The sequence below is a fragment of the Stereum hirsutum genome, assembly GCF_000264905.1.
Source record: "Stereum hirsutum FP-91666 SS1 unplaced genomic scaffold STEHIscaffold_3, whole genome shotgun sequence".
Taxonomy (NCBI): Eukaryota; Fungi; Basidiomycota; class Agaricomycetes; order Russulales; family Stereaceae; genus Stereum; species Stereum hirsutum.
This window is the reverse complement of record NW_006763133.1, coordinates 508,191-528,728: the sequence shown is the minus strand read 5'-3', so window position 1 is coordinate 528,728 and position 20,538 is coordinate 508,191. Positions and strand designations below refer to the sequence as shown.

The 20,538-nt window shown below is 52.4% G+C and overlaps 5 protein-coding genes across 5 annotated transcripts; 3 read left to right on the top strand and 2 right to left on the bottom strand.

Annotated features, from left to right (window-relative positions):
* Positions 1-149: 149 nt before the first annotated feature.
* On the bottom strand, positions 150-2,916 carry STEHIDRAFT_51761 (cytochrome P450; the record flags this gene model as incomplete). The annotated part of the gene is made up of 11 exons (XM_007300430.1): positions 150-327; positions 460-594; positions 659-745; positions 822-1,088; positions 1,149-1,182; positions 1,339-1,588; positions 1,663-1,808; positions 1,890-2,004; positions 2,059-2,124; positions 2,159-2,172; positions 2,577-2,916. 11 exons carry the CDS (start codon positions 2,914-2,916, stop codon positions 150-152), a joined length of 1,632 nt encoding a protein of 543 aa, XP_007300492.1.
* Positions 2,917-3,978: 1,062 nt separating this feature from the next.
* Positions 3,979-5,987, bottom strand: STEHIDRAFT_137326 (glutaminyl-peptide cyclotransferase-like protein). Its single transcript, XM_007300685.1, has 6 exons — positions 5,723-5,987; positions 5,449-5,666; positions 5,026-5,246; positions 4,531-4,957; positions 4,244-4,429; positions 3,979-4,150 (listed from the first exon to the last, which is right to left on the bottom strand). The coding sequence occupies exons 1-6, from the start codon at positions 5,961-5,963 to the stop codon at positions 4,148-4,150; spliced, it is 1,296 nt and encodes a 431-aa protein (XP_007300747.1). The 5' UTR covers positions 5,964-5,987; the 3' UTR covers positions 3,979-4,147.
* A 286-nt stretch (positions 5,988-6,273) lies between these two features.
* Positions 6,274-7,366, top strand: STEHIDRAFT_43307 (uncharacterized protein; the record flags this gene model as incomplete). Its single annotated transcript, XM_007300305.1, has 4 exons — positions 6,274-6,696; positions 6,771-6,936; positions 7,049-7,171; positions 7,266-7,366. Coding segments are annotated over 4 exons (813 nt in total), but the record flags the coding sequence as incomplete, so codon positions are not given.
* Positions 7,367-9,736: 2,370 nt separating this feature from the next.
* On the top strand, positions 9,737-16,825 carry STEHIDRAFT_153430 (uncharacterized protein; the record flags this gene model as incomplete). The annotated part of the gene is made up of 9 exons (XM_007300684.1): positions 9,737-9,862; positions 10,220-10,285; positions 10,377-11,393; positions 11,451-11,812; positions 14,543-14,591; positions 14,685-14,855; positions 15,235-15,300; positions 15,392-16,402; positions 16,460-16,825. The coding sequence occupies 9 exons, from the start codon at positions 9,737-9,739 to the stop codon at positions 16,823-16,825; spliced, it is 3,234 nt and encodes a 1,077-aa protein (XP_007300746.1).
* Positions 16,826-20,022: 3,197 nt separating this feature from the next.
* On the top strand, positions 20,023-20,500 carry STEHIDRAFT_153429 (uncharacterized protein; the record flags this gene model as incomplete). The annotated part of the gene is made up of 2 exons (XM_007300683.1): positions 20,023-20,100; positions 20,159-20,500. 2 exons carry the CDS (start codon positions 20,023-20,025, stop codon positions 20,498-20,500), a joined length of 420 nt encoding a protein of 139 aa, XP_007300745.1.
* Positions 20,501-20,538: the final 38 nt, after the last annotated feature.

The following is a 20,538-nucleotide window of genomic DNA, read 5'->3' as shown; positions in this document are numbered from 1 at the left end:
GACAAACGATCAACATCGGAAGGTGCCGGACACACTGCGCCACCGCCACAGCTCATTCAGTAAATTGGCATCCGAAAACTGACAGCTTATTGTGGACATATGGACTTCGGCTGTGCTACATAATACAAACTATCGCTGTCATCCCAGCCTCACGACATTATGGTCTCAGATATTGCACGTATCAATACCGGAAGCTGCGTCCCCGCCGCAGGGTTGCTTGCGATGAAAGGCCGCCCCACTACGCTCGTCTTCCTCCCTATATCCTCCGGAGAAATCGCAAGTTCAAACTCGAAAGAACGAATCATGGTAAACAGAAGATACTTCATTCTGAAAACCAAAGCCAAATGCGACGAGAAGTCAGTGATGAGTTTGCACAGTAGGGGGGCAGGCAAGTCGAGCAGACAAAGGACGTGTAGGCAGTAGGCAAATGTATGAGACTGAAGGGTAACGGGTACGCACTCAACGATGGAGAATCGGTACCCGATGCAGGCGTGTGGGCCGCTGAGGAATGACATAAGATTGCTCCAGACTCCGGGTACAGAGTGGACTTGAGCTTCTGTCTTGGATTTGTTGTCATTCAGCCATCGCTCAGGCCTATTCACGCGCGTGAGATCAAATAAGATTCAACGGATGGTCAGAATAAATAGTGCCAACTAACTTGAACTCTTCAGCATCTTCACCCCAGATCTCCTTCGACCTGTTGATAGCACGTATTGGAAGCTTGACGATGTCACCTTCTCGCAACCTGCCAATATCAATTCGCGATTTCAGTGAACTCAACAGCACTACGTTGCGATTGTGATCCTTTGGATCTAACCTACCTCAGATGATCCATCACAACACCGTTCTTATCCCTGGATCCACTGCCGCCCAAAGGAACCACACAATCCCTCACAGCAATCCTCTCCGATTGCGCCACCGGTGCGTGCAAGCGCATGACCTCTCGGATGACACCGTCGAGGTAGGGTAGGGAGTTTATCTCGTCCATTGTCGGAGAGTCTGCTGGGCGTTGCATGATCTCGGAGCGGAGCTTGGTTTGAATGTGAGATTGAACGGATAGTGCGAAGATAGTCCATGTGAGGGCAGTACTGTGGCCATCGCGGTCAATGCGGTTAGAACCCTATCAGGGGATGTGGGAAGGAGCGTACCTTGTGGTTTCGTGACCGGCGACTAGTATGGTAGCTGGGTGTCATGGCAGAATGTCAGCCAAGTATGGAGTGGGCTAAGGACAGTGCGACAATGTACCAATTTCTTTAGTCCATAACGTCAACAAGATATGATCAGCGTATGTTTCATGTATGTACACGACGTTCGATTCGCGAAAAACAGAGGACTCACGTGCCAAGATTTCTTCCTCCGTCATCCTCTCTCCTTCCGCCAGATCTCCCGCCATATTACTCTTGATCAGTAAACTCAGTAAATCCCTCCCTTTCACGTCTTGTTTTCCGACCTTCGCATCAACATCAGGGTTGATATGAGGGATACCGGCGGATCCGAGAACCTCGGCCTTCTTCGATGCGATGAGTTTCGAGCCGATACGGCGCATGGTCTTGAGCGAGGCTGCAGAGATTCGGGAACGTGCGGTGGGCTGTAGTTGAAGATTGTTGGCGTGGAATACGAGAGATGATCTGGATGAAGGGATGTGAGGTTGTGGGGACGTACGATAATACGCGTAATAGGGAAGAATAGTTGGATTGCGAAAGAAGGCTGAAATGGGTTGAATTTTTGCACCGAGCGAATGGCTTCGTAGAGCTCGTTAGTCTCCTCATCTGAGTCATTCGAGAGGGCGTCAAAAGCGTATTCGAAGCCTATCGTATGGTGTCAATCAGTTACAGGCGGTTCCGATGTCCAAGAACAATAGAGACTGGGGTAATTAGCATGGTACGAACCGGCGAGGCCGATGATATCGAGCGTGACCTTGTTCAACCACTTGAAGATGTCTACTTCTAGTTTTCCATCTTTGCGAGAAGTTGCTTGAAGTTTATTAGTGAGAACATCTCTCATCTAATCGTAAGGAGTCAGTTGGCTGATATCGCCGGTAGGTTCGAATTTTCTCACCTCGAGTGACTTCTGCAAGAAGACTTCCGAGAGCAGTCGTACTTGAGCAGGGCCGAAAGCGGGGTTCTGGTTTTGAATCACCAAAGGGAGGAGAGAGAACCATCAGACGCAATACTCGGGCGAGATCGTGCTAGGCTCGCACACGTACCATAATTTTGCGCTGTTCAAGCCAGGCCAGTCAGCTTATAGTCCCCCAAAATGCATGGTGATTGGGATGGATAACGAACCTGTTTGCGGTGCAAGTCGCCTAAAAATAGACGTTAGTGGCGTCTCATTAAGACGGGATACAGATGTTCAGTCAGGCTGAGATTAGCGCCGTACCTTCCGAGAATAGTAGGCCTGTAGCATGCGAGTCAAGGTTCGTAATGTCAGCATTTCACACTCCAACGCCAACATGAGCCACGAAAAAAGCCTAACCTTTCCCCACGACTTGACCCAGTACGAACCGTAAGCCTTTCGATCGTTCGAAATCTCTCGACGACAATATATGCGCCAGCGCTTTTACGTCCAAAACATACACTTTCGGTGTCTGTGAAGTGAGCTGAACTGAGTACCACAGCAAATCACGCGTGCAATCCGAAGACAGAGCGTACTCACGCTCAATAGCGACCGAAAGACGAAAGTGTTGCTGTATTCTCTCGCCCATTGTTCCATCATGCGATACGCATTTCCCTCTGACGTGTCTGCGAAGCTTCCACGCAAAAAGGATAGGGAAGGTGGGCCAGGGAGATCGCGCAGTGGTGATCTGCTGAATTTGAGATATGAGGCAGAAAAGCGATAGAGAACGTAGACGAAGGCAGATATCGCAAGGATCTGCAAACCGTTGTACAACGTGATCGTCAAACCGAGAATTGGCATGGTCAACGGATGGTCAAGCAGAGGTTGACCGTTGAGAGTTGTAGTCGAAGTTGGGCTCATGTGTCTAAAAAAACGGAGCTATATGTATCCACGCCAACTCGCCTTCAGCTCGAGCGCACGGCTACAGTAGCAGGCAACAAGATGTGAGTCCCATTGTACCAAGAATAGCAGAGTCCCATTGTACCAAGAATAGCAGAGTCACATTGTACCAAGAATAGCACCCGTCTTCCGACGGGTACGCCCGGACACTACAGTGTCACTACGGGAGGTGGGTAAACATGGACTCTCTGTGGTTTCTTGAAACGACTGCGTGCGAACAGTGGCGAGATCCCCATGGCGCCTGTAGGTGGACCTGCCGGGGTTTCCATTGATGACACAACGATGGGCATCCAACATCTGAACCAAGGGGTGATCAGATCGCCCCGGAAAAAGCACGAGCAGAGAGGTGAAAGCGAATCCTTAGGTGCAGACCAAGCGTTCGGAGCTGGGCCGGCTCGTGGACCAATATCTGTTCACCGTAGTCGTGTTTCCAAGCGGGTGGCTTACAGAGTGGGTCCCTTCAGGGGTCTTCTGGGGCGGCGCGGCTTGGCCTGAAAGGACCCCCCACTCAGTAAGCCACCCACTTGAAAAGCAGACGTCAGACAGAGTGATCCTCGCACCCGCCGGTTGAACGCCGTCTACTCTGCTTAAGGAGACTAGTTCACCGTTCTCTGGCACCCAGATCGTTGGTGTGACATCGTTATCGTTCGTGACATCCTCGATAGGGTGGAGTGCTCGCACGCTTGATCTAGCGTCTGGCGGAGGTCCACGGAGAGAAATGTGTGCGTGAAGGTAGACATAAAAAGAGGGAGTTCATCAGAATGAACAGGTACAGACCTTTTGTGGAAGATACGGCAGCTTTGAGTACGATTCCCTTTATTGACACTAGTGCATATCTCCGGGAACTCAGATGTAGATATGGTAGTTGCCGACACCCATTTCCTCTATTTCTGTGCATTTCTAGACCAGGTCTTGTCACGATAGTTGCATTCGTAGTCGTTGACGGAACCTGTGGGTCACTAGAAACAAGTTATGATTCAAGAAACTAGAAAGTATCAAGAGTACGAAAAAACGGCATCTCATAGACCACGAATAACATCGGCGAATCCGTTCCAGACTCAATGTCCATGTCTGAATACATAAATATTATCGTCTCGAGCGACATCACATCCTCTGATAATGCCGAGGTCATCTACTAAAGGAAATCGAGAACAGTATTAGCCCATTATCCAGGCGTGCGATTCGCATTCCATGTTCATGATAAATATCAATGAGAACTTACACTTACAAGCTCACTGTCCGACCTTCTCACTGTACTCTCGCCACTCGCCGTCGCACCGTCCGACTGAGATTCAGATCTTGCCTTCGTTGGCGAAGCGTCGAGAGGGTCAAGGCCCAAGTACTCGCAGAAAAAGACTCGAAGGATCAGGTTCCAACGACGAAGGGTTGGGAGGTCGAGTGCTGTGGCGTCATCCTGTCATAAGTCACCATCGTCAGCTCACTCCGTGTCACAGGGCAAGATCCGCACCACATCCAATAGGCTTGGACACATGCATAAGTGTAGAGAGAACGCACCTGAAGTGTATGCCACACCTTCGGGAACGGCTCCGTGATAACGTGCAAAATACTAACACCACCCTTCAAGAACGGAACATGATCATCTCCAATACTCCCCCACCGCACACTCCTTGGATCGTCCCTCGCCATGAAGAAACTCCTGAACGCTCGTTTCTCCGTCACCTCGCCTACAGCATCGCTCCGCTCTTCCTCCTCACTCAAAACTCCATTATCATGCAGCCTGTCTTCTGCACGGACTAGGATATCGAAGAGCCATGCCGTATCAGCGAAGAATGAGCGGACGGTAGGGTTGGCGGCGCCTAGGAGGTCGAGGAGAATGAGGTGGTCCAGTGTGGATAGGGGCGTTACAGGCGTGGAAGCGGACATGAGACGGCGTTTGGGGTGCGGTGGGAGATATGTTGTCGACCATTTATTCGCCAGGTGCCTGTCCACAAAACGAGCATCGCATATTCAAATTTGCGAATTTCATGCTTGGACTGAGGTCGTGCTTACCGTGCGCCATAGATCGAATCCGTAGCCGTCCAATCTTTGAACGCCTCTTCTCCGTCGAAAAAGATCAGCTGTAGAGTGACGTCCGAGAACTCGTCATCGTCATCGTCTATTGAATCTGATTCTGCGATACGTTTGACCCGTGCATTGATGAGTGGGTCCAGTGTTTGGGCGAGGTCGAGCATGAGGGCACAAGGAGCTGCAGAGTCTGTCGCGCCGACGAACTACTATGTGAGTGGGTAAGTTACGTATATCATATGAGCTCGGATAAAAGTGGATTTTCAAGGACAACATGGTCAGAAGAGGGATGGATCTAGTGCGACCTCAACTCGTCTCGTGCTAGCTCGACAGTGATACGACATTCGCGCTACTGCATGAAGCTACACAGATATGGAGGCTCGAAGGCTCAAATGAAGGAGTATTCACCTGGTTCTGTGGATAGCTCGAGAAGAACTTGCTATCGAAATGGGCGGACAACGCCACACGTCTGGGCGCCTCCGGATTCTTCGTTGCGATCACGTTCGTGAAGGTCTTCCGTCCGTAGGGAGTGTCATCGGTAAAGCTGTCTTCCTCAACATCCCAATCAAGTGCACGAAGTGTCGATACAATGTACTTGCGAACGAAGGTGTTGTTCTCGGTGCCGGCTGTACATGGGCTATTAAATCAATTGATTGCGGACTTGTGCCAACTGGAAACGTACGCGTTCTTGGGATGAGTATTTTAGACAGATGAGAGTTCGGATTCGAAGAGTCAAGATTTATAGATGGATCTGATAGTTCAGGAATAGCCAGGATAGCAGCTGGCGAAAGTCCAGGTAGATCGCGTTCTACCACCCGAACGGGAACGGTGTGATGTTGTGAATACGCAGGTAGAACGAGTAAATAGACAGCAAGACAGCAGAACGATAACGACAGGATACGAAGACGTGAGCAGAGCGCCATGGCGGGATAACCAGTAGATCGCCGCCAGCTGTAAGAGATGATGAGCCGCGCGAGTTGGCGCGATGCGTTGTGGGGAAGACCGAGGACGGGGTTAGGGTTTTCATGTCGCCATCACGAGCTTCAACGCGACGCGTCGACGCGTCTGCCTCAGTGCCTCTCCCTTCTGTCCCACCATCAACTCATCATCCCGCGTTTTCTCGTGCTCTCAACCGTCAAAAATTTTGCTAGCTTTCTAGATACTCTAGATATGTCGCACGCACATCCAAGGAAAGTGACCCCCGTAGCACATGCCCTTATTTCCAAGTGCCAACTCGTCAACCGCGAGACAAGCGAGCAGAGAGTCGCAGAATATCGCGACCAGCTCCTCACCCTCCAGGAGGAAGATTATATCAAGTGCGGCCACCCAGATGGCTCACCCTGGCAGGTCTGGTTCCGTGAGGTCGCGCAGTCGACTCCCACACCCTCTGCTTCCTCCGATCCAAACGCTTTCTCAGGGTTAGCCGTGCACGACCTTCACGACCCTCGGACAAGGAACATCTTGCTCAAGAAAGGCGCTGAGTTCATTCCCGACAATATATTCTTTCGTACGGTGGATACGGGAAGAGCATTGCCGATGAAGTTGGCAGATTTTAGGATCCAGTGGTATGCCCATAAGAACCACTGGGATCACGTTGACAGAATGAAGAAGCAAAAGAAGGAAGGCAATTGGGAGATGTATGCCTTCGCGATAATCGTATGTTCGAATGACAGCCACCTATCGATGTCTGCGTACTTTGCCTCATTCTTTGTCTTTCACTGCTTCTTTAGCTTCACCAACTTGTTGTCCTTCGTAATATGCATGACCAGATGGGCGGCGACATACCGGTAATCATCGTCGACTGGAATGACCGCACCATTGGCCTGGCGATGGACTACTGGGTGAACCTGAGCAAAGGGATTTGGACAGATCGTCTCGAAGAGCGTGATGCAGAGTGTGAGTACAATCATTATAACAATTCTTTCATGGTCCGGGGTGGTGAAGAAAATGAGTACTCACGCACTTCTGGCCGCAATCTACGATATAGTCCAGCACGTATTCGAAGAAGCCAAACAAAACGGGTTTCCATGCTTTTACCAGGCTGATCTTCTCGTCCGTTCATTGCTCCATGATAAAGCAGTAGGCTACGTTCCTCCTTTCATAGTTCTCCAGCAACGCGACACCGCGTACGGTATGTCAACACTTTAGCATGCCTGACTACACCGCATCGATCACATTGGACGAATCTCCAAAATTCTCTGATCTTTATTCATGTGCATATCCAGGCAAATCTCGCATCCTCTTCACCTCACCTCTTCACACGCCCCCTCACTCCTTCCTTGCCTCCTTTCCGATCGGATGCAACGGTCCTCACTGCACCGACCCTGCGTGCGCCTCCTTCCTCTTCCACCTTCCTTCTTCAGACCCTCTCTCTACCCACGCCTACGCCACCCTGGCGCCCAATACCCCAATGGTCCGCGACCTAACGAAAGCAGAAGACTATCTCGGGAGGCGGATTGTCTGCAACTTGTGGGGATGTGAGAGGGGATATCTGTTGGGGGAGGGTGTTGATGGAAAGGGTGAGATCGGTAAGGCGAGATGGACGAAGGGAGAGGGGGCAAAGGGGGGAATGGAGTGGAGAGTTATGTTTGGCGGGAACGCGGCGTTAGGACCGGACAATGGAAAGTTATTGAGATGCCAGAGGTGCAGAGAAGTGGTTTATTGCTGTAAGGAGCATCAGGTACGTGACGACTCTTTCTGATTCCTGGGACCTTCGTCGTTTGGAGTCAATCTGCGTTATACTGAATTTGATGCGGACATGTGTACACAGGCGACTGATTGGAATGCGCACAAGAAAATCTGCGAGAAGCGTAACTAATTCCGCCGACCGACGACATAGGGCAATAGTCAGTACCGCTCTTCTTACTCGCCATTTTTCCTCGCGCCGTTTGGTGTTTCCACTTGCTGTGGATGTATTCGACTTTTTCGACGCACAATAGTACCGACTCCTGTTTCTAGACTCCAGATACTTTCCTTTTGTACTGTACTTGTGATTAATATTTTCTGCGTGTTCTTGTAGCCGTAGCCGTTATCACCTTGGTCGAAGGTGTTGTATTGCCTCTGTATCTTCTAAACTTTGTTGTACCCATTTGGTAGTTGAGTTCGTAATGTGGTACTTCCAGAGTCCATTCAACCTTGTACGTCCCGGTTTCTTTATGCAATGTTTTTGGGGGTTCTGGGCCACAGCACCGCTCTGGAAGATGTTCGTCGACATTGTGACTCATTATCCAGTTCTTTGTCTATTGAACTTGATTCCAGTACTGATAGATAGCACTGATAGCTCGCGGTGGCCACCCATGCACGCTCAAAGTACTAGCATTCGCAAAGGAGAAGCGGTGAACCCAGTACGGTAATCGAACTTCTTTCGGTGACTAATCGATTGTCGTCATCTCGATCGAGCCGTGAGCCCGTTTTGATTCCACGTTGATTACTAGGTTCATCATGACAGCTGTCAAGAACGTTCGAACACACGACGCGGAATCAGTATTCAGAACTCAGAGTTTGACTTCTGCCACCAACTCTCCGCAAGGCAAAAACGGCCATGAACAGCAAGTAGCTTGATATTCGTAATGGTAAGGACGTCAAAACGCTCACCAATGATGGCCGAGTCTGCGACGCTCGATCGCAATGTAATGCACTGCATAATATCAGGCAGGAAGCGACTGAACGTACAAAGCTCGTTCGACACCTTGTCCTGTAAATGCATAATGAAAGCATATCTCGATATTTCCGGGTCGAACACGCACACCCACGTTGATTGCGACTTGTGACCGGACGAATGGAAAGGAGCACGCTAGCTTGCCCCAACGATAGCCAGGTATGCTAGCTGTCGCTGTGAGACAAATGAGATAAACACTTTGCCGATAACAACGTCTTCCGCCTCGAAAATAGCCTGAAAATGCTTTACAAGATATGATGTTTTTCACGGCCTGTGGGGAAGGGAAAAAACCACATTGCGCAACGTGAAAGGAACATGAAAAAGTCTTCCATTTTAGTCATCTTTACCATTGCCTTTGCGGTGTCGAAAAGGCGATAGATGGAACGAATTTTATCAAGGTGGTCTTTTCTCCTTTGTTCACCTTTTGTCTCAAGAAAGGGAAAACAAAAGCTGTTAGAACTACTCATTTTTTCTTTTCACCTACATTTTCATATCCTGGTCGGCGAAGTGACGCTCGATGGAGGGCGGCGAGTGCCGACTGCACGGACAGGACAGCTACCATCAATGTGGCGGCGATAACGCACTCGCCTCGAGGCCGAGTGGCTCAGTGGACATCGAAGCCGACGACATCGAGTCTGCGCACGGGCCATGTATAGGGGGCGTGACCTGATCAACGAAGGAATCAACAAAGTCACATGAGCAACGCGCGCGCGGATGATCAGATAACGCAGAGAAGCACGCTAAACCATTTTGTGGAACAAAAGTCGCAAGTGATCCGCACCGTGGGAAGCCCCGGTGTACAGAATAAAGCAAGCACAGCCTCTCTCTGGCTCACTTGTCCTTCTACCCCACAGTGCCAGTGCCCCCACCCAGAAACCACTACAACACAGCCAATAAACCATGGTGAGTGCCGTCTTAGTATGAGTTGCAAGTGCCGAGCGTATAGGAGGGACGTGCTTACGTGTGGCGATGTCGCTTTGATTGTGTCGGTCTCAGTCGTCGAACACAACCAACGCAAACCCCACCTGCTACCGAAAGATGACTCTACCTCCCGCGATCGCCCCGCCGCAGCAGCCTCGGCTGGTAAGGTTTTGGAGCGTGAAGAAGCACGAGAAGAGACAAACTAAGACAGAGGCGACAGTTGGTGACGCCTACGAAGAGAAGGTATGTCCTCCTCTTCCTCCTTCCCTTTGTCCCTGCCTTTCCCCCTCCATCCTCTTCCCCCTCCCTCCTCGTTGCTACCGTTACTCCCCTGCCCGCTGTCGCCATCCTCGTCCCTGTCCCCACGTCCATATGTCGTGTGTCAGCAAGTGGCACTAGGCCACAGAGAGCATATTGACTGCTCTCGATGTTCGCGATCGACGGCGCCCTGAGGGATGTCGGCCGTAGCTATCGAGTGGTGAATCCCTCGTTAGGGATAGTGATCCACAACATCGTGGTAGCACATGTGCGCTGAGAGTCGACGCTGGGCAGGGGCTGAACATGTTCTCACCATCGTGCTCATCGTCGTCCTGCACCTAGGCGATCAACACTATGTCACAGCCACCTAGCCAAGACGGGGAGCCTGAGAACGAGCCCCAACCTCAAGTATGTCTACATACTTCCTCATCCTTCTTTATCCATTGCCTGGTTTCGTTCGTGAGCCTTAGAGCGCGTGCTGACACGAGGTGTCGTATAGATTCTCCCTGAGGCGGGCACCAGCGGAGGGGACCAGCTCGGTCTCTTTGACGTCTGCCCCAGCGTAACTAACGCGCAAGGGTTCAACCGTGCCGTGGGTCAAGCTCCCTTCGGCAACACTGCTTTTGGGTCGCGCAGCACCATTCCCCTGCGAACCTCAACGAACTTGCCCTCGCTCCCCCACGCTGCCGTCGAGGGCTTCCCCATCCCCACCTGGTCGTTCCAGGAGTCTTACGAGGCGATGGTCTCGACCCAGGGTGGATATTACGCCGACCCTTACACCGCTCCCCCCGTCGCCTCATATCCGTCCGTCACGTATCGTACGACAAGCCAGGGCACGGGCAGCGGAGCCAACCCTCACGGTAGCGCTTACGACAGTGACCCGGGCGTCACATATCGTGTCACGGGTCAGAGCGTCGCAGTCGTCACCCCGACTCCCGCGCCACAACTCCCCGCCACCTCCCAACCTCCTCCGGCCAACACCAGCGCTGCCGACGACAACGATCTGGAGCACTCGCACCCAGGCGAATCCCAACCTGCTCCCGGCAGGCATCGTGGCGGGATCAACTTGCGTAATATCCAGTCTTGGGCAGAGAGGGTCGCGCTGGAGGCGAGTGGCGCCTCGTGGGATGACCCCGGCTACGAAGCATCGCCGCCACCATCCGACTGGACACCTACCCCCACGCCGAGGACGATTCGTGCCATCGACACCACGCTCACCCCGGGGGCCAATACGTGTGCCAACACTCAACCCGCTCGGGTGCCGTCACCGGATGAAATCACGGCCGCGACGCCGAGGCCGCTTCGCGTGATGAACGTCACGCCTGGCAATACGGCCACTCCACTGGCTAACGCCCAGCCCGCTCAAGGACCCCAACCACCCACGCCCGCGTTCGACATCGACGCAATGGTCGCCAGAGCGTACGATGAGACCGCCCAAGCTTCACAGGAAACTGAATACCAGACTACAACGTGCATCACGGAGCTCGCCGTGGTAGTAACGGAGCGGAGGCTCATCGTGAGTTCACATGTGTAACCTGGTCTTCCGTCCCCTGACACTAACAATCACATCTAGACGCCGCCGCCACATAAGGAGCGTGCCGACACACCCACGACAGCAATGGCCGTCGACCGCTTACTTCGGGAGGACTTACGCAGGGGGTTCTACCGCCTATTAAAGATGGCTATCCAGCCCCGCCACATCGCAGAGCCCGCTCCCGCCTTGCTCCCGGAAGGAACGGAGGCAAAGCTCAAGTTGTGGGGCTCGAAGATTGAGGAGACAGCGGTTGCGGATGTGGTGGCGGACGCGAGGGGCGTTCACATGTGGCAACCGAGGGCGTGGGGGATTAAGCACATGGCGGATATCCAGAGGATGGAGGATATCGCCGATGTCTTCGCGGAAAACTTTGTGAAGCCGTATGTGCCAGGTTTCAGGGGGTGAGTACTCTAGTCTTTCTGGGAGGTTGTCGGCGAGGGTTTGAGGTGCGCGTCCGAGAGAGAGGCGATGGATCGGAGGGGTGAGGGCGAGAGTGTCGGTAGAGATGAGTCAGGATTGTTGGAGCGTTTGGGAATGAGAGCAGCACAAACGATGGGCTGCCTGTACAATGGGGGTGTACGTTAGGGTTGGTATTTCGTCGGTGGGGATGTTGATGTGGTCCAAAATGGACCTGCAAATGTGTTTGGATATGAGCTTGGATACGCACGGACGCTACGTACCTTGTTTTGTTTCTCTGTCCCGTCTCCTTTCCGTTTGCGTGGTTTCTTCCGTCATTACGATGCCCTCCTTGTACACATCGGGGACGTTGTCGGCTGTTTCGCGAATCCGTGTTTGTCTTGATGCCCGTCTGTCTATCGAGGTCTAAATGTACTATTACCTACCGTGTCTATTTCACGAAGGATCAGATCTCAGCTCCGGAATCCAGCCTGATCAGCGAAAATCTGATGATTCACATACCTGTCCGAGCGAACTGCCTCAGTCCACGGTCAGCGTATCCTACTCGCACGGGTAAGCGATTGCAATATTCTGTGGGTGTACGCATAGTGCAGCACAGAGGGTCGTCAAAGAAAGAACGCAAAGAGCAGAGCCTTTATACGAGACTGAAAAGGCCCAAAAATGGAGGACAAGAACAGAGGGTAACCGGCAATTCCCGCTTCTTATTGTCGTGCCTAGGACGCCCGCTGTGTCGACGTGTCCTCCGAAACACCACCATTGTACGGGGTAGCGGCTCCGCGCAGTGTGGCCAAGGACAAAGTTCCGATGAGGATCCATTTGGCGCCATCATGACCTTCACCGCGTCGCGTCTTGGTCTTTTTCTGAGTTTTTTTTTGACGTTCCTACATCATCTCATCTACGAACTTTGATTGCTCTCGATACGTTCAACACGCATGTCTGTGTAAGCTGACTTTCGGGATGAATGGTTTTATTTTTAATGACCAAATCGTCCGGCACCAGGATGTAGCAGAATATGGCGACCCAACGAGAAGTATCCGCCAAACGCTGATATGGAGAAGGTACACGGGGTTATATCATAAGCCATGGACTCGATTCTGCCACGGCTATTTCAAACGACCTCCCAAAATCTATCCTGCACGGCTTTCACCACTCAAGGAACATCGTGCTCAAGAAAACAGTGTAGTCCATGCCGGGCGGTGATTTCCTACGGAAAATAGGTATGAAAAGGGCGTTCAGCTGATCGAGTTGGCAAGCATATGCCTTCAAGAAATCACTGGACCGTCTTAATTGAAAACACTGCATTTATCTTGTATCTCGGTCATTCAAGTATATTCATTCAGTAGTGGGGACTCTGTTTGTGATCCTCATCCATTGCATTGAACGTTGCAAGTCTCGTTTTGGTGATGCGATACCCTTGGACGCGTTTTGAGCTACATTGCCGTTGACGACGGAAGGAACTCGATGACAGTTCATCCCATTATAATTCATTGTTCAACCCTCTGTTCGTTGCGTCGTCAAAAATAACCTTGGCGCTGCTGATGTATAGGGCACAAAAGGTTCGCATCCGCTGGTCAGGCTCAACAACAACATCGACTAAGGAGAATGGAACTCTCAGCGAGTAAGGCAGACGAGGTAGGTTCTTTCACTGTGTGGTCAGCTAATGACATCTCGATCAGGCCATGAGTCTGTTTCGTGTACTTTCAAGTTCATCATAAATCTTGACAAGGTGGACAGCCGCAGCGGAATCGAAGTGAACGAAATGCAGAAGTTGAATTCCAGAGTCTTTGCAACTTGCTCGATTTTGTACGGCTCGGAAGTCTGCCAAGGCCTGCGATGAGAATCATTCGCCCCGCTGAATCGTGAGCCGAATAAGTAGGTCAAATAAATGTTGAGATGAACCCTAAACGCGAGATAGACTATATCTAATAGGTCATTCTAGTCGAGACATCGAGAACGACACAGACCCATCCTGATCCTTAGTGACGACCAGCGAACACACCATGGTCGACACAAAGCAAAAATGAACGTACGAGTCGCGCTCAATTCCTCGGATCCGAACACCTAAGAAGTGAGAAGATCGAAGCCCCATGCTAGAGGATATGGAAGGTCACGCAAGCTGATTGAACAATGATGTTCATGGCGATTTCGGTCAATAAAGAAAAGATTGCGAACAGACGCGATCATATTTCACGACTATTTGTGGCTAACAAGAGGAAATATACAATATGGTTCACTCAAGACCATTGAAGGCCAGATATGCTCACCGTCAACGCTGTCGAACAAAGAAGTATTTACGAAGCATCTGTGGTGAAGGGAACAAGAAACCAATCGACAGACAGTGTTCCTCCATGAAGAGGTTCTTGCAGTCTGCGGTAAATCGGACGACGAACTCCGATTGCAGACAGAAAATGTAACAGCCAGTGGATGGCGAGGTGAATGAAGTCGCCTACAGGCCGAGTGGCTCAGTGGGCGGCCACGTCGAAGCCGACGAAATCGAGTCTACGCACGGACCATGCGCAAGGGACGTGACCTGATCAACAAAGGAATCAACAAAGTCACATGAGCAACGCGCGCGCGGATGATCAGATAACGCAGTGAAGCACGCTAAACCATTTTGTGGAACAAAAGTCGCTGGTGATCCGCACCGTGGGAAGTATCCAGATGTTAAAGCAGGCCCGGCCTCTCTCTTGCTCACTTGTCCTCCTACCCCACAGTGCCAGTGCCCCCACCCAGAATCCACAACAACACAGCCTAACAACCATGGTGAGTGCCGTATCAGTATGAACGTCGAGTGCCGGGCGTATAGGAGGGACGTGCTTACGTGTGGCGATGTTGCTTTGATTGTGTCGGTCTCAGTCGTCGAACACAACCAACGCAAACCCCACCTGCTACCAGAAGAGGATTCTACCTCCCGCGATCTCCCCGCCGCCGCAGCCTCGGCTGGCAAGGTTTTGGAGCGTGAAGAAGCAAGAGAAGAGACAAACCAAGACAGAGGAGGCGACAGTTGGTGGCACCTACGAAGAGAAGGTATGTCCCTCTCTTCCCCCTTCCCTTTGTCCCTGCCCTTCCCCCTCATTCTTCTTCCCCCTCCCTCCTCGTTGCCACCGTTACACCCCTGCCCGCTGTCGCCATCCTCGTCCCTGTCCCTACGTCCATATGTCGTGTGTCAGCGAGTGGCACTGGGCCACTGAGAGCACATTGACTGCTCTCGATGTTCGCGGCCGACGGTGCCCTGAGGGATGTCGGCCGTAGCTATCGAGGGGTGAATCCCTCGTAGGGATAGTGATCCACAACATCGTGGTAGCACATGTGCGCTGAGACTCGACGCTGGGCAGGGCGGCGATCATATCCACTGTTTACCTTAAACATGTTCTCACCATCGTGCTCATCACCGTCCTGCACCTAGGCAATCAACACTATGCCACCACCGCCTGGCAAAGACGGTGAGCCTGAGAACGAGCCCCAACCTCAAGTATGTCTACATACTTCCTCATCCTCCTTTACCCATTGCCCGGTTTCGTTCATGAGCCTTGGAGCGCGTGCTGACACGAGGTCTCGTATAGATTCACCCTGAGGCGGGCACCAGCGGAGGGGACAAGGTCGGTCTGTGTGACATCTGCCCCAGTGTAACTAACGCGCAAGCGTTCAACCGTGCCGTGGGTCAAGCTCCCTTCGGCAACACTGCTTTTGGGTCACGCAGCACCATTCCCCTGCAATCTTCAAGAAACCTGCCCTCGCTCCCCGATGCTCCCGTCGAAGGCTACCCCATCCCCACTTGGTCGTTCCAGGTATCTTACGAGGCGATTGTCTCGAGCCAGGGCAGATATTACGCCGACCCTTACACCGCTCCCCCCGTTGCCCCATATCCATCCGTCACGGATCGTATCACGGGCCAGAGCGCGTCGGACGGTGCCATCCCTCACGATGGCGCCTACGACAGCGACCCAGGCGTCACGTATCGTGTCACGGGACAGAGTGCGTCCAGCGGAGCAGTCCCTCACGATGGTAGCTACGATATCGACCGCATCGCTTCGACACCCATGCCACAGGACCCCACCATCTCCCAACACCGTCCTACGGCCGTCAGCGCGAACGGCGCTAACAACGTCCAGCCATCGAGCTCAGTCACGTCCCAGCCTGCTCCCGGCTGGCGTCCGGGCGGGATCAAGTGGCGCAATGTTCAGTCTTGGGCCGAGTGTGTCGCGCTGAAGACGAACGAAACACATGCCTCTACGCCTAGGCCGAGTCGCCCCATCGACGCCACGCCCACCCCGGGGGCCAATACGGGTGTCAACACCCTACCAGCTCGGGTACCATCACCCGACGAAACCACGACCGCGACGCCGAGGCCGCTTCGCGTGACGAACGTCACGCCTGGCAATACGGCCACTCCCAGACCAGTGGCTAACACCCAGCCCGCTCAAGGACCACAACCATCCAGGCCCGCGTTCGACATCGACGCAATGGTCGCCAGGGCGTACGATGAGACCGCCCAAGCTTTACAGGAAACCGAATACCAAAATACAACGTGCATCACGGAGCTCGCCGTGGTGGTAACGGGACGGAGGCTCATCGTGAGTTCACATGTGTACCCTGGTCTTCCGTCCCCTGACACTGACGGTCACATCTAGACGCCGCCGCCACACAAGGAGCGCCCCGACACACCCACGACAGCAATGGCTGTCGACCGCTTGCTTCGGGAAGACATGCGCAGGGGGTTCTACCATCTGCTGAAGATGGCTATCCAGCCCCGACACATCGCAGAGCCCGCTCCTGCCTTACTCCCGAAAGGAACGGAGGCGTACCTAAGGTTGTGGGGCTCGAAGGTCGAGGAGACAGCGGTGGCGGATGTGGTGGCGGACGCGAGGGGCGTTCACCTGTGGCAACCGAGGGCGTGGGGGACGAAGCACATGGCAGACATCCAGCGGATGGAGGACATCGCGGATGTCTTCGCGGAAAACTTCGTGAAGCCGTATGTGCCAGGTTTCAGGGGGTGAGTGCCTTCGTGTCTCTGGGAAGTTGCCGGCTCGGGTTTGAAGTGCGCGTCTGAGTGAGAGACGATGGATCGGTAGAGGGGTGGGGACGAGAGTGTCGATGGAGGCGAATCAGGGTTGTTCAAACGTTGGGGAATGAGGGGTTTGCGGACGATGGGCTGTACGATGGGTGTGTGCATTAACGGTTGATGTTTCGTTCGTGGGGGTGAGAGGGCTGATATGGTCCAAAATGGACCTGCGAATGTGTCTATATATGGTTTTGGGTGCGTACGGACGCTACGTACCTCGGTTTTTGTTTCTCTATCCCTTCTCCTTTCCGTCTGCGTTGTTTCTTCGGTCATTACGACACCCCTCCTTGTACACATCGGGGACGTTATCGGTTGTTTCGCGAATCCTTGTTTGTTTGGTCGTCTGTCTGTCCCTCGAGTTTTGAATGTACTATTACCTATCGTGACTGTGTCTCGAAGAATCAAATCTCAGCTCGGACATCCAGTCTGATCAGCTAAAATCAGATTATTCACATACCTGTCCGAGCAAACTGCTCCAGTCTACGGCCGACGTATCCTGCTCGCTCGAGTAAGCGATTGCAGTGTTCCGTGGTTTAACGGAGAGTGCAGCACAGTATCGTCAAAGAAAGGAAACAGAGGAGCAAGCCTTTATACGAGACCGAAAAGGCCTAAAAATGGAGGACAACGACAGAGGATAACCGGCAATCTCCGTTTCCTATTGTGGTGCCAAGGGCGCCCGCTGTGTCGACGTGTCCTCCGAAACACCACCGTTGCACGGGGAACCGGCTCAGCGCAGTGAGGTCCAAGGGCAAGGTTCCAATCAAGGTCTGTTTGGCACCATCGCGACCTTCACCGCATCGTGTCTCTGTGTTTCTCTGAGTCCTACTACATCATCATATCTCCCGTTTTCAACTAAGTATTGCGAGCTTCGGCTGCGCTCGAATACGTTGTGTGCATATTTATATCGGGTGACTAAGCGAACGTGATATAGGGGAATAATATCGCGACCGGATCCTCGCAAGGAGAAGGATCCGTCAAATGCATGCACCGAGAAAGGTCGTCTTTGCATCTTGGCCATTCAGGTGTATTATTTTAGTAGCCGGGACTCCGTTCGTGATCCTACTAATGCACTCCATTGAACCTTACACTTCTCGTTTTGAGCTACAGCGCCATTGACGACGCAATGAACACGACAGTCGATCTCAGTATTGCTCATTATATAGCCCTCTGTTCGCTGTGTCGTCAAAAGTCACACCGGTGCCACCAGTGAATAGCGCACAAAAGGTTCTCAGCAGTTGCAAGCCCAATAAGTGCAATAACATTGGCCAAGGAGAAAGGAGATCTCAGTGAGTGCGGTAGACAGGGTCCTTGCGCCGCGCAATCAGCTACTGCAATCTCGATCGAGCCATGAGCCCGTTTGGAGTCTATGTCAATCACTACGTTCATCATGAAAACGTTCGAACAGACAGAGTGGAATCGACAATGACCGGAATGCAGGACTCAGACGCTAGAGTAATAGCGGCTTGCTTCCATGTTGTACGTTTCGGAAGCTTGTGGTTCTCTCTCCAACTTCAGTCCCTCACGGCCTGCGGTGAGAGCCATTCGCACCACTGAATCGTGAGCCAAGTAGTGAGATGAGCCCTGAACGTAAAAGGGGCCATATTCAACGCCTCAGTCACGCTCAACCTCAGTCTTTCGAAAACGACATAGACCCATTGTGATTTCTCAATGACGATCATCAACGACGAAATACGTCACATCATCACAGCTACAAAGCAAAAAAAAAAAAATAGACGTATGCGTTTTGCTCGAGACCTTGTCTCCTGAATCCCCGTAAATCTGGACTCGAGCAACCAAGAAGTGCAAACATCGAAAGCCCAATGTTTGAGAACATGTAAGGCCGTGCACGCTAGTCCGACAATCATGTTCAAGGCGATTTGGGTAGACAAAGGAGAGGTCACGCTGGTCAAACGAACACGATCATATTCATGACGATTTGGGCCTAACAAGGAGAAGATATACTGTTGTTGAACCCTATTGATGGCCAGATATGCTGACCGTCAGCGCCGTCTAACAAAAGAGTGGTATTTTGGAGGCATCTGCGGTAGAGAAAGCAGAAAACCAAAAGGGAAGACAATCGACAGACAGTGTTCTTCCACAGAGAGGCTCTTTCAGCCTGCGGCACCTCGGACGATGAGCGCCGATTGCATACAGACAAAGTAACAGCCAGTGATATGGCGACGTGAATAAAACCGCCTCGAGGCCGAGTGGCTCAGAGGGCCACGTCGAAGCTCGTCGAAGCTGACGATATCGAGTTTGCGCACGGACCATACATAGGGGGCGTGACCTGATCAACGAAGGAATCAACAAAGTCACATGAGCAACGCGCGGGCGGATGATCAGATAACGCAGAGAAGCTAAACCATTTTGTGGAACAAAAGTCGCTGGTGATCCGCACCGTGGGAAATGTCCAGAAGTTAAAGCAGGCCCGGCCTCTCTCTTGCTCACTTGTCCTCCTACCCCACAGTGCCAGTGCCCCCACCCAGAATCCACAACAATACAACCTAGAAAACATGGTGAGTGTCGTATCAGTATGAACGTCGAGTGCAGGGCGTATAGGATGAAGGTGCTTACGTGTGGCGATGTTGCTTTGATTGTGTCAGTCTCAATCGTCGAACCCAACCAACGCCCATCCCGCATACTACCAGCAAACGATACTACCTCCCGCGATCGCCCCGCCGCAGCAGCCCCGGCTAGCGAGGTTTTGGAAGACAAAGAAGGAGGACAAGAGACAAACTAAGACAGAGGAGGCGACAGTGGGTGGCACCTACGAAGAGAAGGTATGTCCTCCTCTTACCCCTTCCCTTTGTCCCTACCCCTCCATCGAGGATGTACGATATACGACACACACACAGTGGCGCCCAAAAGCCGAGTATATACAAAGTATAGCACCACACCTTGATCGGGTACGGCGGGTCCGAGACAAAGTGCGACACCTTGGGCGGAGGCTGCACACTGTGTCGCAGATTGATAAGCATGTGCTGCGCTTGTCCGCCCGTACAAACAACGCGTCAACAACGCGTCTGACTGCACCCAAGTACTGCTGTGATTCGTCAATTCCCAAAAAATGTCCGAAAATTTCGAATACAATTTTGTGTGCTCCTTTCTTTCGCCCACGACACCGCCGCCGCCATGTCCGACGTTGAGCTCGACGCTGCCGACTTCATCAACACCGTTCCAGTTGACATCCTGATAAAATTTCGTGAGGAGGTAAGCAAAAGCTTATGTGGCCCGCCATCCATTGTCTCCCTTTCTTACCTTCATCCAGATGTTCTCCTTGTCGTACATCAGTAAGAATCCCGGAAGGTTCCTCACGTACGACTGGGTCGATGTCCACGCCCTCCAGGAATTCATGCAGACTCACGGCAGTACGCCATTGCGTCGAGCGAGTAGTGTGGCGCCGTTCTCATCCTCCGCTTCTCTCCGCCGACCGCCGCCTCGCCGGGCATCCATAACTGTAAAGGACGAACCCACGGATGCCGTGTGGGTTAAACACGAGGACGAGGAGGTTGATCTTACCTCGAGATCTGGTGGGAAGCGTCGACAGTCGAGCTCTTCCGCTGTTTCGTGGCGCACATCAATGAATGAGGACGGGACAGAGGTCCTTTGAGATTCTGTCGGATGATGAGGCTGATTTCCCGGCGACTA

What these genes read in the sequence shown, in the direction of transcription:
- STEHIDRAFT_137326 (XM_007300685.1), bottom strand. Translation starts at nt 5,963, where the DNA reads ATGGCGCTCTGCTCACGTCTTCGTATCCTGTCGTTATCGTTCTGCTGT. An exon ending in AATACTCATCCCAAGAACGC is followed by an intron (nt 5,667 to 5,722) that starts GTACGTTTCCAG and finishes GCCCATGTACAG; the next exon opens with CCGGCACCGAGAACAACACC. An exon ending in CGAGCTATCCACAGAACCAG is followed by an intron (nt 5,247 to 5,448) that starts GTGAATACTCCT and finishes CTCACATAGTAG; the next exon opens with TTCGTCGGCGCGACAGACTC.